The sequence below is a fragment of the Bombina bombina genome, chromosome 4, assembly GCF_027579735.1.
Source record: "Bombina bombina isolate aBomBom1 chromosome 4, aBomBom1.pri, whole genome shotgun sequence".
Classification (NCBI taxonomy): Eukaryota; Metazoa; Chordata; class Amphibia; order Anura; family Bombinatoridae; genus Bombina; species Bombina bombina.
In genome coordinates this window covers 882,115,286-882,140,856 of record NC_069502.1, presented here as the reverse complement: position 1 = coordinate 882,140,856, position 25,571 = coordinate 882,115,286, and the positions used below count along the sequence as shown (strand labels likewise).

Below are 25,571 nucleotides of genomic sequence, written 5' to 3'. Positions count from 1 at the left end.
TGCAACATTTAAAAACAAAAGTGAAACCTGTTTGTTCCAAGCCAAAAGCACACAGTCTATGAGCCCAAAAAACTCACATTAAAGCCGTTATAAATAACCCCTAGCTGTTCAAATAATCTCCCTGAAGGAGATATTAACTCTTGATCCTATTGAGGCATTAAAGAGCCACACTGTGACCCTATATAGCAAAAGTGTATATATAAAATGGTCTTACCCTCCAGGATCCATGCTGTGGAACAGGCACAGCCTCTTAAGTGTAACAGTCTTGCAGCGACGCTCCTGACATGGACTTGAGTGTGTAACAGCAAGCAGTGAAACTCATCAACACTGATTGCTCAGGAGCTGTTAGGCGACAGTCTGGATGGGTTTGCAGAAAAACTTTCCCTGCATCTCCAGACTCTAACTTTCATCAATACTCTCACTGACAGGTTGACATGATTACGTAAATCTCCAGTCCTTTCTTGAAGGGAACATACCCATTACAGGACTATCCAAATCTTCTGACACTTCTCTGCCACCTCTTATAGTGACGAAAGGCAAAGAATGACTGGGGGATAGGGGAAGTGGGAGGGATATTTAAGCCTTTGGCTGGGGTGTCTTTGCCTCCTCCTGGTGGCCAGGTGTTGTATTCCCAACAGTAAAGAATGAAGTCGTTGACTCTCCCTGTCTTATGGAAGGAAAAGGGGGCAGTCTGCAGAAGCTTAGATACAAGGTAATCAGAGGTAAAAAGTGTATTATTATAACTGTTGGTTATGCAAAACTGGGGAATAGTTAATAAGGGGAATAACAATTTGGGAGTAGAATGTCCTTTTAAAGCAACCGTTTATAGATTACATAAAGATAAAAAAATATCTGTCATGCTTACTTTGGCATTCATATATATATATTCATTGTGATTAAAATGCATGCACTGCAATACTTGGCACAAACAATGGTATAAAGTTCATTTGCTCTCTGCCCCCCCCCCCCCCTTCTTGTGCTCTTATAGAGTTCTGTGGATGCAGTAAAACAATCATTTGACCGTTCTTTCTCTTTTGTAGGTGACAAGACAAAATGGCAGAGGACAAAACATTTAAGCAAGAGTTACTGAATATATTTGAAAATGCTAAAGATACACCACCTGACAAACTAGTGTTCACTTACAATGGTGTGTTATATCCCACTGCAACTTGCAACATTGATACATTTCAAGCATTGGAAAGTTTTGAAGCCAGATATGATGACATCATGTTAGCTGCTTATCCAAAATGTGGTAAGTTTTTTTTTCCACACATTCAATAATGTTTACTAATATATGTCTAATGGTATTTCAGATATACTGTATATTGTCTACAAAGTTTAGAGGATATATAGAAGATGTTGCAAAAAAGGTGTGAGATTTTGATGGATAAACATTCCTTTAAAAGCTATTTTAAATATTTTTTTTTTTGCATGGTTTTAGTAAAAGTTATAAGATGTTCAGTGGCATACGCACATATAGTGTGTGGACCTGTGCACCAGTATTCCAAATGACTCTGAGAAGGTGTAGTAGTGTATGAATACTGGTGCACGGACACTCACAGCATATGTGTGTATGCCACTGAAAACCAGTAATCATTTTTGCTAATTGAAGAATAATAATAATAATTGAAGTATAATGCAAAAATGCTTCTATTTAAAATGGAATCCCTTTAAGGGCCAGATTACAAGTGGTGTGCTAACAGTTACGCTGTTCAAGTTTATCACGGCTGTTTATGCATGTCGGATGTAGCGATCATATTACAAGTTGAAAGTAAACATGATTGCTCTGGTTAACTACATCATTAAAAAAAGGGTCACAAAGCACATCAAAAATACATTACAAAGTACAGTGACACCATTTAATACAAATAAGTAAAAAAATAAAATAATATATAAATATTGCACAAAAAAGTTATTAAGGCTCAAAGATATGAGGTTTCAGGTATTAAAAAAAGGCAGGCAAAGGGCTTTAACACAGAGATAAATACCATAGTTGCCAACATTTAAAAAAATATTCCAGGGACACTTTGCAGCAGAGCAAGCAGGTTGCTGGAGTATTGATGATCTACTGTTCCACTGCTCCGCCCACTCAGTTATGTGATCAAAACACACCCATTTGATAGTCATAGTATAATTTAGAGTTATCCATAACTTGTTATACAGATTACAGCACCAAGCTCTTACACCTACCCCATAATATTGACAATGTCCGTCTCTGGAACACATTATGGGCATATGGTTATTGTTACAACACAGCATTAAAATTAGGCAGACAAATAATGTGTGAACTCATTCAATAATAAGAACAATATTCCAGTAAGAGTTAATTATTTTTAAATAGTACACCATCTATATGTATATAATAATGTACAAATTATATATATATATATATATATATATATATATATATATATATATATATGCAGGGCTTTTTTGTGGGTGTACTTACCTCTGCAAACTCATAACAGGTAATATTTGTAATTATCAATTAAATACTCTAGTTTTCATAAAAGGTGGCTGCAAAAAAATACATCTAACATTGTAAATAATGTTGTCCCTTTGCTTTTCTCAGAGTTTATCAATTAATGAGTACCGGCACATTTTCTTTTACAAAAAAAAGCACTGTTTATGTATAAATATATATTATTATCTAAAACATCAAGCGCACAAAAGCACATCTCATAGTGCAATAAATTTTAATACAATTAAATTCACAAAAGATAAATCTCCCATACAAATGGGTACTCACAAAAGAGCCCTCAATCAAATGAGGTAAGATGCAGGCACAGGTTTATAAGTTAAAGATGCATTCCTTCTGGCTTGTTATAATCCAAAGCTCTTTTCCCTCAGGCTTGCAACATATATTGTTGTCATTACTGATTAGTAGCAATTAAAATCGTCAATACCAATTTTGGTGGCAGAGAAATAAATGGTCAAATACCTAGGCTTGCCAGAGTCACCACACATGACGTAACGCAAGATGGCCGTGGCCTAAAGAAAAAGCCTCTGACGAAGCGGATCCTCGATGAAACGCGTTAGGCCATGCCCACCTTACGTCACGTCGATACTCGACATCTGCCAGTTTTTATAAACATTTGTTTGCTCAGCAATCTGGTAAATATACCGATTAGGCAAATCTGGAGACACATTAAATGATTAGTGAATGTGTGGTATTTGACCATTTATTTCTTTGCCACCAAAATTGGTATTGACGATTTTAATTGCTACTAATCAGTAGTGACAACAATATATGTTGCAAGCCTGAGGGAAAAGAGCTTTGGATTATAACAAGCCAGAAGGAATGCATCTGTAACTTATACACCTGTGCCTGCATCTTGCCTCATTTGATTGAGGGCTCTTTTGTGAGTACCCATTTGTATTGGAGATTTATCGTTTGTGAACTTTTAATTGTATTAAAATTGATTGCACTAAGAGAAGTGCTTTTGTGCCCTTGATTTTTTAGATAATAATTACTACTGGACTTGGATTCAAACCTGAGGGGTTCTCTGTCAAGCAGCCAGTACTTCTCGTGGATCACCAGTTTTAACAAGAGGAAGAGACTCTATGATATTTTTGATTATTACAGATAAGTTAATTATCTTATATAGATTTTTTAATTTTTCAATCATTATTTTGTGTGTGCGCAGCTATTATCAGTAAGGAGCTCAGTTCTTAAACTGTGTTATTTTTATATAGATAGATAGATAGATAGATAGATAGATAGATAGATAGATAGATAGATAATCCTTCAAAATAAATCACACTCTCTTGGTTTATGCACAGCAAACTGGTTTATTCCATGACGTTTTGGGGCATTCACCCCTTCCTCAGACAACTCCCTGAAACGTCATGGAATAAACCAGTTTGCTTTGCTTAAACCCAGAGAGTGTGATTTATTTTGAAGGATTATATGATTGTTTTCTGCACCCTGCTATTTTTGACTATTGCTTATGCACTAAAAGGTACTTTGCTATATATACGGGCAGCTATTGATAAAGGGAGGAGCGACCAACCCATTGCTAGACATTTCATGGAACAAGGACATACAGTGAAGGACCTTAGATTCATACTCATTGACCACGTACCCCTGCTAAGTAGGGGCGATGACAGACATAAACTTTTACTACAAAAGGAAGTTAAATGGATCTATAAACTGGACACCATTCACCCTAAAGGATTGAATATGGGCAATTACTGTCTCTTTTTTCTTTGAATGTGTTGGTCTTTATGTCTGCACACACACACCCATCTGGGGTACCAGAACTATACATTGATAGCGTTTAGAATGAGTTTCTTGTGCGTTGTATCTATTTCACACTAGTATGTTATTTGATCAGTATTTGTCATACTTTGCAAGGGAGCAGGTTCAGGAGTAAGGAGCTGTTGTGCAGAGGTGTCAGGTTTTGGGGTTAATGTTGTGTTTTGTCTGCGTGAGTCTTTCCTTTTAGGCATAATTAAACAGGTACAAGGTTTTAGGAAATAAAGGAGATGGTTTTATTTATAGGATAAAGCAATGTAGAGATATGCAATTAGATATGACAAAGTCTATAGGTTGTTGTATTAGGCAGGAATACAGTTCTTTGTAATAACAGGCAGGATACTTGCATATGCTATAGACTGGAACAGTGAAATAACAGGCAGGAATGCAGAGCTTTGTAATAACAAGCAGGATACTTGCATATGCTGTAGAACTGTATAATAACAGGCAGGAATGCAGAGCTTTGTGTAACAGACAGGATATTTGCATATGCTGAAGACTGGAACTGTGTAATAACACGCAGGAAAGCAGGGCTTTGTAATAACAAGCAGGATACTTGCATATGCTGTAGATCTGGAACTGTGTAGTATCAGGCAGGAAAGCAGTGCTTGTATAACAGACAGGATACTTGCATATGCTGAAGACTGGACACAGTTGTAACACACTGGAAACTTGCATAAACTGCAAATTGGTACTTTAAGGAAACTTGCATAAACTTCAAACTGGTACTTTGTAGAAACAAACAGGAAACTTGCATAAACTGCAAATTGGAACTTTGTAGAAACAAACAGGACAAAAAACTAATAAAATAACTTGCTCAAAAATGAGACAAGATATTTAAAACCTACAGCGCTGCATAAAAATGCTGCTAAAATCTGTGTTTAGAAAATTGGATAAAATGTGATATAACTTATGCTATATAAAAAAATTATTATCTTATAGACAATTTTTGAAAATCTTTGGTCTTAATTGTAACACATACACACGTATGTAAATTGTACAAAGAATAAATTTATTAGACATAAAAATGAAAAAAATAATAAATAAATAAAATTGCTGATCAGCAAATGCAAACAAATAAATACAAAACAAATTTGTGTAGTATCAATAAAATAAAATAAATTGAACCAAAACAAAAAGATGCACAATACAAATTGATCCAAGACAGTTCATAGGCCTTCAAGGGTTAATATTGTGAGTTTAGTCCAGAGCGGAATTAATTCGGAATCTCCTCCAACAGCTGAGATGTTAGACGCCAAATTGTAGCTGGAGAGGAGCTGATATGAGAATGAATCCAAATCAAAAGAAAAGCAGAGAACCAAAATTAAGGTGCTCACTTTTACTTACACCGTGTTTTTGTCTCTGCAGCAGCGCTAGATCCCTTTAGAGAACAGCAGTGGAACCGGGTATTTCTTCGATGCAGAAGCCGGTATCAAATAGCCACTTCACAACGTCAAAGCCGGTCTGTATCAGCTGTGTCACGTAACGTCAAAGTGGGCGGAAACAAACAGGATACTTGCATAAACTGCAAATTGAAACTTTGTAGAAACAAACAGGAAATTTGCATAAACTGCAATTTGGAACTTCGTAGAAACAAACAGGATACTTGCATAGACTGCAATTTGGAACTTTGTAGAAACAAACAGGATACTTGCATAGACTGCAAATTGGAAGTTTGTAGTATCTGGAAACAAGCAAGCAAAAGTACCTGAGTCAGTCCTTAGGAAAGAAAGTTTTAGGCAAGAGCAATTGCCAGGAAATCAGTCCAAAAATGAAACACAGTGCCAAGGGATTATCCAGAAGAGTAGTCAGTAATTGTAGCAGAAATCAGGAACCAGTAAATCCAACAAATCTGTATTTCACACAGGATACAGGAGCAGAGAGTGTTTCAGAGTATAACTCTCAATGTCAAGGCCCAAAATTTCAAACAAACATCCCAGATAAAGCAGGCTGCTGATTTGTTTCAGCTGGCAGGCAGGTGGAGCCAGAGAGCCAAAGTTGCAGCAAACAGAAAAACACAATATTCTTATCCTGTGATGAAGCCATCTGGTGGCATATTGGTAAAACAACAGGCTGGGAAAGAACAGCAGCAGAAATATAAACAGGTCTCAGGTTCAATTCCAGGCTGGATCCTGACAGTATTAGTATCTAAATGTATTTACTTGCTTATTTTATTTATTCTGTTTACAACTATGTAGTTGTTAGCTCTCTCCAGTGTTTGCAACTATGTGCTTAAACATGCACACTGACATAGAGCCTCTGTTTCGCTTTTTGCAACGTACCCCCTTGACGGACTCCCCTGGTCTGTAATTAGGGCCCCTTTGACAGTAGGTATTGGCCTGGTGCATACATTTATCGTACATTAGATAGCTTGGTGTATTATTCACCTCTGCAGTGTGTCCCTTCCCATTATCCAGGCACTCTATATAGTGCTCACATGCCCTATTTATCTATAGATTGGTCACATGCATTATTTTCTATGTTATACTTTTATATTTGACCGGGAGTATCCTATTAATGTGTCTACTCCTTTCAATACCGGTCATACTATACCTATTAGACATTTGGCACTGGTGGACTTGCCCCTTTTCCCCTGTGCCTGATTACTGTATTCCATGTAGTTCTGTTTACCCACCAGTGCACTCTGTTCATTCTGTGGGTACATTACCCCTAGTATTATGTCTACATAGAGGCGCGCCCCTCCCACCCTATCAGACGTCTTAGGAGCTGTGACTGACACTTTCTGACTTGCTGAGACTATGTGTACATAGAGGTGCGCCACCCCCCCCCCCCCCCTATCAGATGCTTTTTGCGCTGTGACTGACATTTTCTTACTGACTAGTTCTACCCCTCCCACTCTTGCGCTCTGGTTGGCTGCTCATGGGGTCTATGCTTGCACTGTTATAGGCACTCATGACTACTGATACGGATTTTGACACTGCACGGCACACTTACAACTAGTGAACCTGGTTTCAGTTGTTACTGGTAGGAGCAAGGTACATCTAGTACTGTGTTTATTTTGGCACTGACTTGTCTATGTATTTGGCAATGACTTGTGAGTTAGATGCAATATTTAATATATATAAGCGCATTGTATCACAGGTTGGGCCACTGCTACCGTATGCATTTAAGTTGATCATGCTGCATGTTTTGCATACTAGTATATACCTGACTGGTTGTTCCCTGATCCCTATTTTTGATTTTGCGATTTCACACTTCAAGTGGGCCTGTATACAGGGGTCATCATGCTGTGTATGCAATATATGTAACATATACATTACACCCTGTGCTTGCAGTCCTGTTGTCCTTTTTGTCCTGTTGTCTGTTTGTATTATTGCCTTTTATGTGTGTACCTATGAATTTTATACGTATATGTTCACCTTGATTGATCTGTGGTTTCACGTATGCTACTCTATACAGTATATAAGGCATTAACTAACTGGTATCTGTATTTGTATATACAGTACTTTGGTGTAACAGTAGATGGTTGCCTTGACAACCATTTTGGCGCAATTTCTGCTCACTGTGGGAGGGTCTTAGAGGGTATAAATGTTTGCTTGTCACATTACATTGTTGGTCTGATGAAGGGGAGCTGTCCCCGACACGTCACGTAAAATAAAAGCTACTATTGCTATTCTTTAAGTCCAGTGAGTGCTGTCTTCTATTATCTATATATATATGGTCTATGATTAAGGCAGGAAGCTGAAACGCGTAAGACAGAAGATCCGCCTGTAGTCTTACTGTTTACATTTTTTGGCTAGTAGTGCTGCTAAGCCTATAGGAGTATGAAGATGTGTTTTAAACTGTCACTATTTGTGAAATAATTAAAGCATTTGGACTTTGAGCCGCCTTGTTACCTTGGATTAATTTTACACACATATATATATATATATATATATATATATATATATATGTATTTACAGACATATATACACACAAATAAACACATAAATACATATGTATACATATATAGACATATACAAGTGCATTGGAGCCCTTTTCAGCCAAGTAAATGAAAACATGAAAAAACATATTTATGCAATATTCATACTTAAAGGGACAGTTAAGTCCAAAAAGTCCTTTCACAATTCAAATAGGGCATGTAATTTTAAACAACTTTCCAATTTACTTTTATCACCAATTTTGCTTTGTTCTCTTGGTATTCTTAGTTGAAAGCTAAACCTAGGAGGTTCATATGCTAATTTCTTAGACCTTGAAGGCTGCCTATAATCTAAATGCATTTTGATAGTTTTTCACCACTAGGGGGCATTAGTTTGTGTGTTTCATATAGATAACATTGAGCTCATGCACGTGAATTTACCATGGAGACAGCTCTGATTGGCTAAAATGCAAGTCTGTCAAAATAACTGAAATAAGGGGGCAGTCTGCTGAGGCTTAGATACAAGGTAATTACAGAGGTAAAACGTGTATAATTATAACTGTGCTGGTTATGCAAAACTGGGGAATTGGTAAATAATCTATCGTTTAAAACAACAAAAAGTCTGGTGTTAACTGTCCCTTTAATTAAGTGCTATAGTGTGTATTTAAATATTTCACATTTCAATGTTCTTCACATAGCAGAATATGTTCTAAGTAGTTTTAAATAGATATTCCTATATATATATATCTGTATATATCTATACCTGCGGTATATATAATCACACATATATATATATATATATATATTGTAGCAAAATACCACCAGATATATGGAGAAATATGTATTTAATAATAAATAAAACATATTCTGCTATGTGAAGAACCCTGGAATGTGAAATATTTATATTTTTATATTGGGTTAGTGCACTTGAGAATATGCGCTCGGGTTTGCGCGTGAGTAGGCTGCTCCATTGATCTCTATGGGGAATACGTTAATGCAGTCACAATATTCTAAGTTCAGCTTTTTGCGTGCATCAGGTTAACGCACAAGCAAAAACTTTTTACTTTCAACTTGTAATACAAGCGTTACCCGACGCGAGCAAAAAGCTTATTTCTAGCGGAGTTAGCATGCGAGCGGGAGCATTAAATACCATTCCGATCGTAATCTGGCCCTTAATTGGTTATTTGTAGGCTTTAACCAGCTCCAGTTATACAGAAGATAAGCCAGGACATAGTATAGGAAAAGCATCACTGTGGTCCCAATTTAGGACTGTCCCGTAGAATATGAAACAATTTGGGGAATTTATAAAAGTCTGTAATGTTTCTCAAAGTTTTCAAATTTTCTAGAAATCTTCATTAGTATCTGAGCAGCATTATTTTAAGAAATACATCTAATTTAGTAACGCTCCCTTCACATGATGCTATACGGTATAAATATACATGCTGGTGTTTCACATTAACCCTCTGCTACTAGTGCACCACCCACAATAACTTATTAACACCTTACTGCAGGAACCCATCCAATGAAATAGCTTGCTAAGTTTTCTAGCTCCCCACTCACACAACTGTTCCTAAAAAAGGAAACCCTGCAACCCATTATTCAGTTTGGACATTGCTTTCCCCAAGGTCCCTGCACCCACCACAAGAAAATCTCTATCCTTAAAGGAACATGAAACCCAAAATGTGTCTTTCATGAATCATACAATTTTAAACAACTCTCTACTTCTAATTACTACTATCTAATTTGCTTCATTTTCTTGGTATCCTTTGTTGAAGGAGCAGCAATTCACTAATGAGAGCTACCTGAGCACCTCTGGTGAGCTAATAACAGGAGGCATATATATGCAGCCACCAATCAGAAGCTAACTCCCGGTAGTACATTGCTGCTACTGAGTCTACCTAGGTATGCTTTTCAACAAAGGATACCAAAAGAACAAAGCAAATTGCAAAATAGAAGTACTTTGGAAAGTTGTTGAAATTGCATGCTCTATGTAAATCACTGAGGGGGGAAGATGTGTTTTATGAAAAATTGTCACACAAGACTCATCCTACCATAACCTCTCTCTACATTAAAGTACAATTGCACATCATACAATATATCTTCATTCTAAGCGACCCTCACCCAAATCTATTTTCCACTCAGTAGCCCACCATCCTAGGGTTACCCCTAACTTAAAGTGTTACCCCTAACCACAAAGTATCACACAGCACTTGCAATAATAAATTAGAAACCACAACTTATTCTACGCATAACTAAAGTAACACTTCCCCTTTACACTGAAATAGGAGTACCTTGGTGGAAGGTTACTCTATGTCCCTTTTGGTAAGTGAGGTGTTTGAAGGGGGTTTGTTAGCAGTCTTAAGGCAACAACTGCAGTTGGGAAAATTTAACACATAGAAACATAGATATTGACGGCAGATAAGAGCCATTGGGGCCCATTTATCAAGCTCCGAATGGAGCTTGAGGGTCCTTGTTTCTGGCGAGCCTGCAGACCGCTGCTCCATAACCTGTCCGCCTGCTCTGAGCAGGCGGACAGACATCGTCGCAATTCAACCCGATCGAGTACGATCGGGTTGATTGACTCCCCCTGCTGGCGGCAGATTGGCCGCAAATCGGAAGGGGGCGGTGGTGAAGTGCTGAATATGGAGAGCGTATTGCTCTCCGCATTCAGCCAGGTCTGTCGGACCTGATCCGTACTGTCGGATCAGGTCCGACAGACCTTTGTTAAATAGGGGCCATAGGCTCAGCAAGTCTGCCCAATATTTCCTAAAAATATAAACTTATCTAGTTTGTAGGATAGCCCTATGCTTGCCCCAGGCATTCTTAAAGCCCCCAACAGTGTTTGTCATTACCACCTCTTGTGCAAGTTTATTCCATGAATCAATCACCCTTTCTGTAAGAAGTGCTTCCTCAAATTACTTCTGAATCTACTACCCTTCAGCTTGAGATCATGACCCCTTGTTCTTGAATTTTCCTTTTTATGTAAAATACTCACTGGCTCAGTTTTACTAAGCCCTTTAATATACTATCATATCACCTCTTTCCCTTCTCTCCTCTAAGCTTTATATTTAGGTCATTGAGCCTCTTCTAGTAGGTTATATTTTTTAGACCATGTACCATTTTAGTAGCCCTCCTTTGCACAGATTCCTATTTGTTTATATCCTTCTGGAGATATGGCCTCCAGAACTGCACACAATACCCAAGATGAGGCCTAACTAATGATTTGTAAAGTGGCATAAGAACCTTACTATTTCTGCTGCAAATACCTCTACCAATACATCCAAGCATTCTGCTGGCCTTACTCGCTGCAGTACTGCATTGTTTACTAAATTTAAAATTATGTGAAATAATAATCTTATATGTTAATATTAAAATAAGATTAATTTTCCTTTTTTTTTTTTTTGTATATTCTAGGAAGTAACTGGACTATGCGATTACTCAGTGACATGATAAAAGTTGCCTATTCTAGAAATGCACTAGCAAACATTCCAATTCTAGAATTTGCTGCTCCTGATAAATTTGAGGTTTGTATACAATAATGAAACACAAATAAAAGCAACTCTAAAAATACTAGATAAAAAAAAGTTTCTTTTATATTTTAAATATTTGCTCCAACAGTTCTGTATATTAATATAGTAGATTAGGTTGAAAGAAGACAGAAGAACATCGAGTTTACCCTATCAGGGCCGGTGCTAGGATTTTTGGCAACACAGGCAAAAACACATGTTCAGTCACTGCGCATGCGCTCCACCACGTCAACATATTTCAATCGCTGCAGGTCACTGTGTTGTTAATCAGACATATATACACTGCACTGCAATTCCCCCATCTTCACTATCTTTTTTGCCTCTGAGGATCGACAAGGTGGCCTCCTTTCCCCAGATGGAGGCAAAAAAGATAGTGAACCTGGGGTAATTATAGTGCAGAGTTTATATGCCTGATTAACAATGAATACAATGGAAGCAGCAGATCAGTTCCGTTGTCAAGATTTGCTACCTGCCGGGGGAGCGTATGCGCATTGAGTGAATTTGTGGTGAGACAGCTGATTCCATGTCACCGGAAGTGATTGGCTAATCTGATGAATTGGCTGATTTGACAGAACACAAGCACTGGCCATACACAGCACAGTGGTGTTCCAAGCTGTTTGACGACTACCCTGCCCTTCTCTCTCTACAGAAGCCTGCATGCAGCATATAGTTACAGCCTGCATGCAGGTAATAAAATTTTGAAATAAACACACATGTTTAGTTTTAAAAAGTAAAAAATAAAACACTTGTTGCACTATGCTGCTGCAACACCTGCCTCCTCTAAGTTTGCGCCCCCCTGCTGGTGCGCCGCTGTTCTATCAGAATTTGATCCTTTGTCAGAATCTGCTACCTCTGACTGTGCGTGCTCTGTATTACGTACATAAAGGGACAATAAAGGGACAATCAAGTCCAAATACAAATTTAATGATTCAAATACGGCATGTAATTTTAAACAACTTTCCAATTTACTTTTATCACCAATTTTGCTTTGTTCTCTTGGTATTCTTAGTTGAAAGCTAAACCTAGGAGGTTTATATGCTAATTTCTTAGACCTTGAAGGCCGCCTCTAATCTAAATGCATTTTGATAGTTTTTCACCGCTAGAGGGCAGTAGTTCAGGTGTTTCATATAGCTAACATTGAGCTCATGCACGTGAATTTACCATGGAGTCAGCTCTAATTGGCTAAAATGCAAGTCTGTCAAAAGAACTGAAATAAGGGGGCAGTCTGCAGAGGCTTAGACACACGGTAATTACAGAGGTAAAATGTGTATAATTATAACTGTGTTGGTTATGCAAAACTGGGGAATTGGTAATTAATGGATTATCTATCTTTAAAAACAACAAATTCTGGTGTTGACTGTCCCTTTAACCCCTTAATAACCACAGCACTTTTCCATTTTCTGTCCGTTTGGGACCAAGGATATTTTTACATTTTTGCAGTCTTTGTGTTTAGCTGTAATTTTCCTCTTACTCATTTACTGTACCCACACATATTATATACTGTTTTTCTCGCCATTAAATGGACTTTCTAAAGATACCATTATTTTCATCATATCTTAAAATTCACTATAAATTTTTTTTATAAAATATGAGGAAAAAATGGAAAAAAACACACTTTTTTTTAACTTTGACCCCCAAAATCTGTTACACATCTACAACCACCAAAAAAAAACATGCTAAATAGTTTCTAAATTTTGTCCTGAGTTTAGAAATACCCAATGTTTACATGTTCTTTGCTTTTTTTGCAAGTTATAGGGCAATAAATACAAGTAGCACTTTGCTATTTCCAAACCACTTTTTTTCAAAATTAGCGCTAGTTACATTGGAACACTAATATCTTTCAGGAATCCCTGAATATCCATTGACATGAATATATTTTTTTTTAGAAGACATCCCAAAGTATTGATCTAGGCCCATTTTGGTATATTTCATGAAACCATTTCACCGCCAAATGCGATCAAATAAAAAAAAATGTTCACTTTTTCACAAATTTTTTCCCAAACTTTAGGTTTCTCACTGAAATTATTTACAAACAACTTATGCAATTATATCATAAATGGTTGTAAATGCTTCTCTGGGATCTCCTTTGTTTAGAAATAGCAGACATATATGGCTTTGGCTTTGCTTTTTGGTAATTAGAAGGCTGCTAAATGCCACTGCGCACAACACGTGTATTATGCCCAGCAGTGAAGGGGTTAATTAGGGAGCATGTAGGGAGCTTCTAGGGTTAATTTTAGCTTTAGTGTAGTAGACAACCCCAAGTATTGATCTAGGCCCATTTTGGTATATTTCATGCCACCATTTCACCGCCAAATGCGATCAAATTAAAAAAAAATTAAAATTTTTCACAATTTTAGGTTTCTCACTGAAATTATTTACAAACAGCTTGTGCAATTATGGCACAAATGGTTGTAAATGCTTCTCTGGGATTCCCTTTGTTCAGAAATAGCAGACATATATGGCTTTGGCTTTGCTTTTTGGTAATTAGAAGGCTGCTAAATGCCACTGCGCACCACACGTGTATTATGCCCAGCAGTGAAGGGGTTAATTAGGAAGCATGTAGGGAGCTTCTAGGGTTAATTTTAGCTTTAGTGTAGTGTAGTAGACAACCCCAAGTATTGATCTAGGCCCATTTTGGTATATTTCATGCCACCATTTAACCGCCAAATGCGATCAAATTAAACAAAAAAGTTAAATTTTTCACAATTTTAGGTTTCTCACTGAAATTATTTACAAACAGCTTGTGCAATTATGGCACAAATGGTTGTAAATGCTTCTCTGGGATCCCCTTTCTTCAGAAATAGCAGACATATATGACTTTGGCGTTGCTTTTTGGTAATTAGAAAGTCGCTAAATGCTGCTGCACATCACACGTGTATTATGGCTAGCAGTGAAGGGGTTAATTAGGTAGTTTGTAGGGCGCTTGCAGGGTTAATTTTAGCTTTAGTGTAGAGATCAGCCACCCACCTGACACATCCCACCCCCTGATCCCTCCCAAACAGCTCCCTTCCCTTCCCCACAACACAATTGTCCCCGCCATCTTAAGTACTGGCAGAAAGTCTGCCAGTACTAAAATAAAAGGTTTTTTTAAAAATAAATAAATAAATAAAAAAAAAGCATATTTACATATGCTGCTGTGTAGGATCCCCCTTAGCCCCCAACCTCCCTGATCCCCCCAAAACAGCTCTCTAACCCTCCCCCTCTGCCTTATTGGGGGCCATCTTGGGTACTGGCAGCTGTCTGCCAGTACCCAGTTTGCAAAAAAAAAATATTTTTTTTTTAATTTTTTTTTCTGTAGTGTAGCTTCCCCCAGACCAACCCCCACCACCTAACAGATTGTTTTTTTAACATTTTTTGCCCCACTTTTATTTCATTTTGGGACACATTTTTTCTGTAGTGTATCGGTTCCCACCAGCTCCCTCCTCGTGCACGCGCCCGCCACGCGCCCGCCCCGCGCCCGCCCCGCGCCCCCGGACATCCCCGCCCACGATCCCGCCCCCCTCCACATGACCAGGGCCATCGATGGCCGCCACCCGCCTCTCACACAGGCTCCCACCCACCAACGAGGAAAGCCACCGATCTCCGGTGCAGAGAGGGCCACAGAGTGGCTCTCTCTGCACCAGATGGCTACCAAAGGTTATTGCAGGATGCCTCCATATCGAGGCATCACTGCAATAACCGGAAAGCAGTTGGAAGCCAGCAGGATCGCTTCCAGCTGCTTTCCACACCGAGGACGTGCAGGGTACGTCCTCACTCCTCAGGCGTTAACTGCCTTTTTTTTGAGGACGTACCCTGCACGTCCTCGGTCGTTAAGGGGTTAACATATGTTAAAAAGGAATGTGTGGAATGCAGTTATATAAATCAGCAGCATGCACACTGAGAGGTAGCAGATTCTGACAAGAAAGTTGTCCTGTCAGACTTTGCTATGGCCAGAACATTTGTATATGAATAAAAATTAAATATAAAAATTGTATATATATACACACACACACAGGACACGCTTTCATTGTCCCCTTTATCATCACCGTGATAAGTGATTGAACTTGATATATATATATATATATATAAAAGTTTTATTTCTTGAATTTCAACTGCGCATGCGGCCGTAGCAAAATCCGACAGGACAGGGTCGGCTCCAAGGGGGGACTTTGGGGGGCAATGCCCACCCAAATGGAATACTGTGCCCCCTCAAAACACAGGATTTTTTAAAATTATTATTTAAAAAAAATTTTACTTAAATTTTTTTATTTTTTTGCCCCGCAACTTTTCTGGGGGCGGGGCCCTTGTGCGCGCTTAAATGTGCACTCAGTGCAGTGGAAGGCTGGGGTATGAGAGAGAGCATCTGCGTCAGTCAGGAAGTGGAAGGAAGAACTTGAAGGTAAGGTGCATTTACCTCTGCAGTAATTTGAGTTAGTGGAGGTTTGATGCGTGAGGGGATTTTCTTGGCACCAAACTATTCCCCGCTCAGCAGATTTGTGCTTAGCTCAGCAGATTTGTGCTTAGCTCAGCAAAAAGCAGGAAAACAAAGGATCACACCAGAAATGTGAGAGAGAGAAAAAAATAGTTTGGTGCCAAGAAAACCGCCTCACGTATCAAACTTCCACTAAATCTCTCAACATTTACACCGGTTTTTTTAATATATCTTAAATTTTGAAATAAATATAAAATATTGAAAACATTAAAACATAACTTTGGTGTGGTTTAGGGATAGGAGACTTTTGAATCGGACAAATCCTAAATGTTGCTGCTTTGTAATTAGTTCTACGGTGCTTTAAGTGTAAATTGGAGCAATAAGGCACTTCTTGTGGGTGGGTGAAGTTCTACAAAAGCTTTTGTTTTATTGGGTGTTGGTTTAAACAAAAGCACAGAGGAAGGTAGTTTATTCACTTGGGCGCTAGTACTGAAGCTCACAACTAAATTGTTGATTTAATTTAGTTATTTTTTGCACCTGAAATTGTTAGATGAGGGTTGTGAAGTTGCCATGTTGTTGGCTCAATATTACCCAAGTGTTGCTGAGCAACTTGTAGGGAGGAGGAAAAAAAGAAGGGAGAGGGACAGATAAGGAGGGAACAGAGCTGCCTTTCAAAGTTTGCAGTCTTTGTTTGGCTGCTTTGTGCTGTTCAGCACTGCCATGCTGGCTTTGCTCCCTCTCTCCCTTTTATTTATTTTATAGTACCAATGTGCAAATAAAGCAGGAAGCCCCCCCCCCCCACCTCTCTCTCTTACATTGTGTATTGTTGGCAGCAAACACATCTGTGGCGATTTAACTCCTTCAGTGTCAGTGGCGTCACTAGGGTTGGTGTCACCCGGTGCGGTAAGTCATGGTGTCACACCCCCCCCCCCCCCCCCAGAAAGCAGACACACACAAAAACACAGGCAAACACACATACAAACACTCAGACACACTTAAAAACATACTCAGATGCACACACAAACACTCGGAAACACACTCAGACACACACACAAAAACACACACACAAAAACACTGAGACACACAAAAACTCAGACACACACATACTAAATATGTAAACTGCACTGCATTAATTATGAAGCTCATGCCTAGAGCTGCTCCCTGGCTCAGCAGAACATCAAATGAAAGATAAACAGAGCACTCTAAAGTAAATCACTGAAGAAAAGTTTTAGGCGCACAAACTATGAAAATTCTGCTCTCTGACTCTGTTCCAAGTCTGTCAGTGCACAGCCCTGGGCCGCATGTCACTGAGCAGTGAGCACAGATAGGCAGGCAGGTTTAGGCTAGCAGCGCAACTTTGCAAGCCCCACGGCACACCCACAACATTCATAGTGAAATTGGGCAGGGGAGAAGCAAAGTACAAACAAGCAAAAGCAGCCGGGAAAACTATTTGTTGAAATTGCAGCACTGGCAAAAAAATTGTGTGTCTACAACTTCCCCAGTCCCACTAATGTTCACAAATGCCAGCCTCTAATAAAATAATCTATGCATCTCAACATTGTATTTCTTTGAATTTCAATAAATTAAAAAAAATAAAAAATAAAAAATAAAAAATTTTTTTATTTTTTTTGGGTGTCACCCCCTGGAGGGTGTCACCCGGGTGCGGCCCGCCCCCCCCCCCCCCCCCCTAGTGACGCCACTGTTCAGTGTTGTGTGTGTGTGTGTGTGTTTTTAAATCACTGCATCTGGGCCTGTGAATACTAGCTGCAAAGTGAGATTACTTTTTGGGCTATTTCTATAATCTGCAAAGTGAAGAGGAATCCAAATAAAGTTCACTTCATTTTACTATTAATTAAAATCAACAAAGAAAAAGTTGTAGATTGTCAATGTGTTACAAAAAATGTTGTGAAAATGTATCAATAAAATAAATTATTTAGATCATTCAGATGTGTGAATTTTCATGAAACATTTAAAAAATGGAGAAATACCATAAATTACATTGTGAAAGTTAAGTATTAGTAACAATTCAATTATTCTTATATTGAATGGATGAATTGAAATAATAATCATACTAAAAACTGAAGCTGTATTATGAATTGGAAATATGAGGAATTTATTTTATTTATTTAAGTGATATTTTGTGTGTGTGTGTATATATATGTGTGTATATATAAATATATATATATATATGTGTGTGTGTGTGTATGTGTATATATATATATATATATATATATATATATATATATATATATATATATATATATATATATATATATATATATAAAAAGTAAGAAAAGAGGCAGATGAGTTAATCCAGCACAAACTAAATTGCAAACCAAATCCAATGATAGAATAAGTCTATAAAGAATCACAGGAAGCTGCCAATTCAAACCAGATAGAGCAATTTTATTGGTTAATAACTACCTCTGTATATCACATCAATCAAATTATAATGTATATAGAACAAAATAAAATGTATTAAGAAATCCAAAGTCCCTAGGAAAAATCAGGCCTGATATAACCTAAATATACCGGTATATATACTAAAAGAGTAACTGTATTCAAGGCCTAGACCATAGTTCACCTCTATATAAAAGCTAGTATGCAGCAAAAATATATTATAGAGCAAGTTTACGACACGGTATCAAAACACAGTAACAAGGTATCTACAAGATCTCAAAATGCAACATATTGCAGCAACAGTAAATTGTAATCAAAAGCCCAGCAACATGTATATGCAGATATGACGTAACTAAGATGAGATGTTAAAGCACATAGTCACTGTAGCTTAATGGTTAGTGCTATAACAAGCCGTTTTGAAGTGCTGAAAAATTTGTGTGCCTAACATCTGCTTTTGCCATAATATACCGCTTTGATATTCTGCCGATATTCTGCTTAAATGACTATGCACCATTTGCTACCACTGTTATGACAAGCTGCCTTTGAAGTGAAGACAAGTTTTACTTTGGCTACAAACAAACTGCTTTAACTAACCATTAAGCTACAGTGACTATGTGCTTTAACATCTCATCTTAGTTACGTCATATCTGCATATACATGTTGCTGGGCTTTTGATTACAATTTACTGTTGCTGCAATATGTTGCATTTTGAGATCTTGTTGATACCTTGTTACTGTGTTTTGATACCGTGTCGTAAACTTGCTCTATAATATATTTTTACTGCATACTAGCTTTTATATAGAGGTGAACTATGGTCTACCGGTTATATCAGGCCTGATTTTTCCTAGGGACTTTGGATTTCTTAATACATTTTATTTTGTTCTATATACATTATAATTTGATTGATGTGATATACAGAGGTAGTTATTATCCAATAAAATTGCTCTATCTGGTTTGAATTGGCAGCTTCCTGTGATTCTTTATAGACTTATTCTATCATTGGATTTGGTTTGCAATTTAGTTTGTGCTGGATTAACTCATCTGCCTCTTTTCTTACTTTTTCTATATTATTAGCTTTATGAGTTCCGTGCACTGGTTCATCTGCAAATACTTTGTAAGTCAGGTGTCCCATTACTAATTACCAGAATATCCTTTTGAGCGGGTTCTATTTCTACATATATATATATATATATATATATATATATATATATTTATATATATATATATATATATATATATATATACACACACACACACACACAACATAATTTGTGGTGTGTACCATTATATTAAAAAATAAAAAATAAAAGCACAACTAAAGTACACTTATGTACAAGTGTGTGTGTGTGTGTATATATATATATATATATATATATATATATACACACACACTTTAAAAATAATAAATAAAATAATGAATTTTTATGTAATGCTGCATACTGGGGGCAGAGTTAGCTGCCGAACTGTGAGGTTGCATCACGCATCTGCAAGGAGCTCCGTGTCTTAACCTCTTATTTGGAATTGGAAATTAATTAGAGACTTTTTGGACTTGTCTTAACCCTATTAATTTTACCTATACATTGTGAGTTGCTAATTTTTTTTAAACAATAGTCCATGATAAGAATATGATTGTATCATATAAATATAAGTCTGTAAATGGCTACCGGCTTTTATCGACGCCTCAAAAGTGCACTGTGCCAGGCCTAAGATCACAGTGCACTTTTGAGGCATCGATAGAAGCCGGTAGATATTTATAGACTTGTTTTTAAGGAGCTATTGCACTGGGGGTCTCAAGTTAATGGCTCTGTTTTAGTGCACTGCATAGGATTTAGACTTAATAATTTTACCTAGTGATTTAGCACAAATTCTCCAAATGTTAATAGTGGGGGATAAGCCAGCCAGAAGCTACACTTTTTTCATGCAGAATATGTAGGTCTGCTCTTATTTTGACTCTCATACATGCTTTGTAAATGCGTGCCCCTCGTGAAAAAAAAATGCCCCCCCCATTTAATTTGTTCTGGAGCCAACCCTGCGACAGGACAACTTGATTGTCAGAATCTGCTACCTCTCAGTGCACATTCTGCTGATTTACATAATTGCATTCCGCACATTCCTTTTTAACATATGTGGAGTGCGATTACGTAATACAGAGCATGCGCAGGCAGAGGTAGCAGTTTCTGATAGACATGTGCACAGCAAAAAAAATTGTTTTGTTTCATTTTCATTAGTTAAATAAATAATTTTGTTTTGGCAAATTAGTTAACTTAAAAAAATAATTTTGTTTCGGCAAAATAGTTATGTTAAGTTAAATTGTTATAACCTCTAAACCGCCTTCCCCCTACATCGCCAACACAAAATAAACCTATTAACCTCTAAACCGCCATCTCCCCTCATCCTCAAAACTAACTAAACTTATTAACCTCTAAACCGCCATCTCCCCACATCGCCAACACTAACTAAACTTATTAATCTCTAAACCACCGTCTCCCCACATCGCCAACACTAAGAAAACCCAACTAAACTCATTCTATTGGCTGATTCATCATCCAATAGAATTAGAGCTGCTTAAATCCTATCTCCCCTCATCCTCAAAACTAACTAAACTTATTAACCTCTAAACCGCCATCTCCCCACATCGCCAACACTAACTAAACTTATTAATCTCTAAACCACCGTCTCCCCACATCGCCAACACTAAGAAAACCCAACTAAACTCATTCTATTGGCTGATTCATCATCCAATAGAATTAGAGCTGCTTAAATCCTATTGGCTGATTTGAACAGCCAATAGGATTTTAGCAGCTCTAATTCCTATTGGCTGATTCAAACCTTTCAGCCAATAGGAATGCAAGGGGCATCATTTTGAATTGTATACCTTGCATTGAAGATTCAGTATACGGCCGTATGAAGAGGATGCTCTGCGCCAGATGTCTTCAGCATGGACCCGCTCCGTGCCACCGGGATCAAGATAGAAGATGCCGCCTGGATGAAGATTGAAGAGGCCGCCTGGATGAAGACCTCTCGCTGCCTGGATGGGGACTTCTCTGCCGGGATGAAGATCATTCAAGCAGGACTTCAAAAACTGTAAGTGGATTGTCGGGGGTTAGTGTTAGGTTTTTAAGGGTTTTTTTGGTGGGTTTTATTTTTAGATTAGGGTTTGGGTAATAAAAGAGCTATATGCCCTTTTAAGGGCAATGCCCATACAAATGCCCTTTTCAGGGCAATGGATAGCTTAGGTTTTTTTAGATAGTTTTTTTTATTTTGTGGGTTTGGGGAGTGAGGGTTTATAATGTTAGTGGGTATTTGTATTTTGGATTTTTTACAACAAAAGAGCTGATATCTTTAGGGCAATGCCCTACAAATGTCCCTTTTAAGGGCCAATGGTAGTTTATTCTAGATTAGGATTTTATTTTGGGGTGGGTTTTTTTTAATGGGTATTAGAATAGGAATAATTTTTATTATTTTTGATAATTTGTTATTTTGTGAAATGTATCTTTTAAGGGGGGGTTTGTTTTTCTTTTTAGGAAAATAGCTATTATCTTTAGGGCAATGCCCTACAAAAGGCCCTTTTAAGGGCCCCCAAAAGGCCCTTTTAAGGGCCCTTGGTAGTTTGGGGGGTGGGTGTTTGTATACTGTTATGGGGTGTTTGTTTTTTGTAGCAAAAGAGCTGTTTAACTTAGGGCAATGCCCTACAAAAGGCCCTTTTAAGGGCCCCCATAAGGCCCTTTTAAGGGACCTCAGTAGTTTATTTTAGATTAGGGTTTTTTATTTTGGGGTGAGTTTTTTTTTTTTTTAAAGGGTATTAGAATAGAAATCATTTTTTATTTTTTGGGATAATTTCGTTTTTTTTGTAATGGTAGGTTTTTTTGTTGTAATTTTAGGTTTTAGTGTAAGGTAGCTTAGGTTTTATTTCACAGGTAACTTTGTATTTATTTTTAACTAGGTAGTTAATAAATAGTTAACTATTTACTAACTAGTCTACCTAGTTAAAATAAATACAAACTTACCTGTGAAAAAAAAATAAAACCTAAGATAGCTACAATATAACTATTAGTTATTTTGTAGATAGCTTAGGTTTTATTTTACAGGTAAGTATTTAGTTTTAAATAGGTATAATTTAGTTAATAAATTTAAGTTTAATTTAGCTCTGTTGTAATTATGTTAATGTTAGGGGGTGTTAAGGTTAGGGTTGCGTTAGGGTTATGTTACGATTAGGGTTAGGTTTACGGGTTAATATAGTTTAATTTAGGTTGTTGCGATGTGGGTGGCTGGCGGTTTAGGGGTTAATAGGTTTATTTAGTTAATAATTGTAAGTTTAATTTAGCTTTATTTTAATTATGTTAAAGTTAGGGGGTATTAGGGTTATGTTAAGGTTAGGGTTACGTTAGGGTTAGGGGTTAATAATTTAATTTAGGTTGTTGCGATGTGGGGGGCTGACGGTTTAGGGGTTAATAGGTTTATTTAGTGGTAGTGATGTGGGAGGCCAGAGGTTTAGGGGTTAATAGCTTTATTTAGTTGCAGCGATGTCGGGGAGTGGCGGAATAGGGGTTAATAGATTTATTATAGTGTGGGCGATGTTGGGATCCAGGGGAATAGGGGTTAATAACTTTAGTATAGTGGCAGCGATATCGGGAGCAGCAGATTAGGGGTTAATAGTTTTATTTAGGCGGCAGCAATATCGCGAGCGGCAGGTTAGGGGTTAATAACTATAGGCAGGCGACGGCGATGTTGAGGGCAGCAGATTAGGGGTGTTTAGACGTGGGGTTTATGTTAGGGTGTTAGGTTTAAACTGTATTTGCTTTTTCCCCATAGACATCAATGGGTCTGCGTTATGGAGCTTTTCTTTCCACGATCGCAGGTGTTAGACTTTTTTCTGACCTGCTCTCCCTATTGATGTCTATGGGGAAAGCGTGCACGAGCACGTCAAATCAGCGCTTGTTTTTGGTGTGGTATGGAGCTTAAAAGCACAATATTGCACGCACAAGCCTGGTTTTTTAAAACTTGTAATGGCAGCGCTATAGGGATTAAATAATGCTACTTTTGTTGCGTTAATTAATTTCCCTATAGCGCTCAAAACTCGTAATCAAGAGGTTAATAGGTTTATTTAGTGTTGGCAATGTGGGGGACGGCGGTTTAAGGGTTAATAGGTTTATTTAGTGTTGGCGATGTGAGGGGAAGGTGGTTAAGAGGTTAATAGGTTTATTTAGTGTTGGCAATGTGAGGGGACAGCGGTTTAGAGGTTAATAGGTTTAGTTAGTGTTGGAAATGTGAGGGGACAGCGGTTTAGAGGTTAATAGGTTTAGTTAGTGTTTGTGATGTGAGGGGAAGGTGGTTAAGAGGTTAATAGATTTAGTTAGTGTTGGTGATGTGAGGGGACGGCGGTTTAGCGCTTAATAGGTTTAGTTAGTGTTAGCGATGTGAGGGGACGGCGGTTTAGGGGTTAATAGCTTTATTTAGTGTTGGCATTGTGGGGGGAAGGCAGCTTAGGGGTTAATAGGTTTATTTAGTGTTTTATTTAGTGTTGGCAATATGGGGGGACGGTGGTTTAGGAGTTAATAGTTTTATTTAGTGTTGGCAAAGTGCGGCGGTTTAGATTAGAACAATGAAAAATTCTGAATATGAATAAAGAATGGATCCGAAAATTTGGAAAAAAATTTATTTGTTTTCGGAATTTTTAGTTATAGTGACGATTTGGAAATTCAGATTCATCCGAATCTCCGAATCGGCCAAAAACTAAATTCGGCCAAAACGAATTCCACATGTCTAGTTTCTGACAGGGTAGCAAATTCTGATAGAACACCAGCCCTGCACCATATACAGTTCCTGCTTGATTTACATTAAAGAAACTCCATTAAACAGCTGATCCATATTAATAAACATTGTTACACAGGTTTTTCACTAAAACGATTACGAAGATTTTTCCCCCCGCTGATTTAGAACTTTTTTAAAAACTCATTTTAGATTAGACTTTGTTAATAAGCATCACCAAAAGTTTTAATTACATTTTTGTTTTTTAATAGCAGCACTTTCTTGTTTTTCACATCTTGATAGCCAGGCCCTGGAGAAACCTCTAATTGAAGGGGATAAAAACGGAAGCCAGGAGAAAGCAAAAAATGCCTAAATTAATAGGAGAACCCGGGAAATATGGGATGGTTGGCAACTCTTAATATATACTGTGTATATATATATATATATATATATATATATATATATATATATATATATATATATATATATATATCTGCTTATCATTATATCATATTAGGAAAAGCAAGTAATGCTACACATTAAAAGTGTTCAAATTAAAAAAATCTTAATATACTTCCATTATCAAATCATGCCCACTTTCTGAGGCGCCAGCTCCTAATTAGCAAGTGCAAAAGTACACAGTATATAAGTATATTCATTTTGTGATTGGCTGATTGCTGTCACATGATACAAGGGGAGGGGAAATTGAATTAACTTTGAAATTTGACAGAAAATATACTACTGCTCATTTCAAATTCAAAGTAAGTTTTATAGCTTTGTCTTTTTATTATGTCAACTATTCAATTGTACTGTATTTAGTGGTCATTTAATGTGTAGAATAAAAACAGCTATTATATAATTCTACACAGAGACAAAATAAGAAAACATACTCCCTTAATAAACATGTGTGCATCTCATGAGCTTGCCAAACTTTTGCTAACCAGGAAAATAAATAGCAAGGAAGAAAAACACAGTTGCAAGTGAAAGAAAGCCAAGAAATACAGTTTGCATGGTAGTGATTTATGTATGGAAAATAAAAAAAAACTTGTGTATACAATGTCACGTTATTGCTTCATCAGGGTCTTATTCTAGGGTGGTTTTAGACTTTAAACTTTGGGGGTGCTACAAAGCTACATACCAAGGGTGGAGGAACGTCATCATTTTCTAATATGTTAATCAACTTTTTTATACACATACCATATAACAATATACCTCTCATTTTCCTGGGCGTAGGACATGAAAAAATGAGAATGACTCTGGTGAGGCTACAAGAATTACTGGGCAACCTCTTAGAAATACAACTATTCTTAGTGCAAAGCCATTGGTTGTTCTACAAAGGTGCCAAAG

General features: G+C 37.4%; 1 protein-coding gene across 1 annotated transcript in view; it reads left to right on the top strand.

The window, feature by feature from the left end:
* The first annotated feature begins 1,012 nt into the window (after nucleotides 1-1,012).
* The window catches only part of LOC128655681 (sulfotransferase 6B1), a 91,756-nt gene continuing 67,197 nt past the window's right edge, over nucleotides 1,013-25,571 (top strand). The window contains exons 1-2 of the mRNA XM_053709264.1: nucleotides 1,013-1,252; nucleotides 11,553-11,662. Of these exons, the coding sequence (XP_053565239.1) occupies nucleotides 1,054-1,252; nucleotides 11,553-11,662 (309 nt within the window). The 5' untranslated portion in view covers nucleotides 1,013-1,053. The remainder of the gene's footprint in view (nucleotides 1,253-11,552; nucleotides 11,663-25,571) is intronic.